The sequence below is a fragment of the Limulus polyphemus genome, unplaced genomic scaffold, assembly GCF_000517525.1.
Source record: "Limulus polyphemus unplaced genomic scaffold, Limulus_polyphemus-2.1.2 Scaffold1740, whole genome shotgun sequence".
Lineage (NCBI taxonomy): Eukaryota > Metazoa > Arthropoda > Merostomata > Xiphosura > Limulidae > Limulus > Limulus polyphemus.
The window spans coordinates 91021-92277 of NW_013667350.1; the positions used below are offsets into that span (position 1 = coordinate 91021).

At 32.0% G+C, this 1257-nt stretch overlaps 1 protein-coding gene across 1 annotated transcript in view; it reads right to left on the bottom strand.

Moving 5' to 3' along the window:
- Positions 1-6: 6 nt before the first annotated feature.
- Positions 7-1257, bottom strand: part of LOC106464774 (cytohesin-interacting protein-like) — a 30230-nt gene continuing 28979 nt past the window's right edge. Inside the window, exon 7 of the mRNA XM_022392574.1 lies at positions 7-379. Within this exon, the coding sequence (XP_022248282.1) occupies positions 372-379 (8 nt within the window). The 3' untranslated portion in view covers positions 7-371. The remainder of the gene's footprint in view (positions 380-1257) is intronic.

The following is a 1257-nucleotide window of genomic DNA, read 5'->3' on the forward strand; positions in this document are numbered from 1 at the left end:
GGCTCACTAGCTCTAAACTAACAGAATCATAAATTACATGGAGCTCAAAGTAACTACTGCTTGCTCTGCATTCATCTGTGCCAGGCTTACATACTAACGAAGAGGGCATCTCGAACACACTCGGACTTTTCCGATCATTCGAAAAACTCATCACTCATGCCAACAGAGTCACGTGACTTCCGCTGTCGTAACAATATGTACTTTTCTATTTATTTACACTGTTTGTTCATTGAAGTACACAATTTTATGACAGTTTCAAAAGCTTGAGATCCATTGAGAGTGTATCAATTTAGCTGATTTGTTTGCTTAATGAAAATTATTGCCATGATGTGACACTGCTAGAAATGGTGTTTTGATCCTTGGAATGTAGTTCATGTACCTATATGAAACTTTCTGCATGGAAAAAATATATAAATTCACACTGATATTCATATTTTGAGTATATAAATGTGTGTACATAGATAGAATGATGTATTCAGTACATTTTTTATCTAAATTAATATCTATGAAAATACTTTCAGGGTTTTCTTCTATTATTCTGTCCAGATCTTGCAACCTTCTTTTTCTTTATTTCACTTTTAGTGAAACCTTATCTCCTTTTTTTGCATCACCCTGACCAACGAATTAAAACATATTATGAAGGTTCTAAAACACAGTTCATTTATATTACATTTAATCCTAACATATATCCAAGAAACTGGTGAAAAGTTGACTAGAATTATTAGTTCAGCTAGAATCCCAGTTACTTATCAACTCTGTTTCTCATTAAAAGAATCTTGTCCATCCTAAAGATTGGTCAACTCTGGTGTAGTGTATGAAATTAAATGTGATGATCTTGACTCCTCTTAAATAGAAGAAACCAGACAAAAGTTAAAAATATACAGTAATGAACAGAAAAGAAAAGCAGTAAAGAAACATTTTGTAATTTGTAATTATAGACCATAACATTGATTGGAATAAGACTGAAATTACTGACGGTTCAACAAAGTTTACCAAAACATGCAAATTTAAATAATCGTAATACTAGCCAACAGCCTCTCCCTCATGTTTACAAATCATTATTGCCTCCATAAAAACATTTCATATGCACCATCTGTTGGCTCATTGTTTATGTTTACATGACTAGCATTGTTAGCAGGACCTTGACAGCAAAGACCAGTGATCCTTGAAACACAGGACATGGTTTTGTTAACCTCTTTATCTGGTATATATATATATATATATATATATATATACTATATTACTTTATTAGTATGT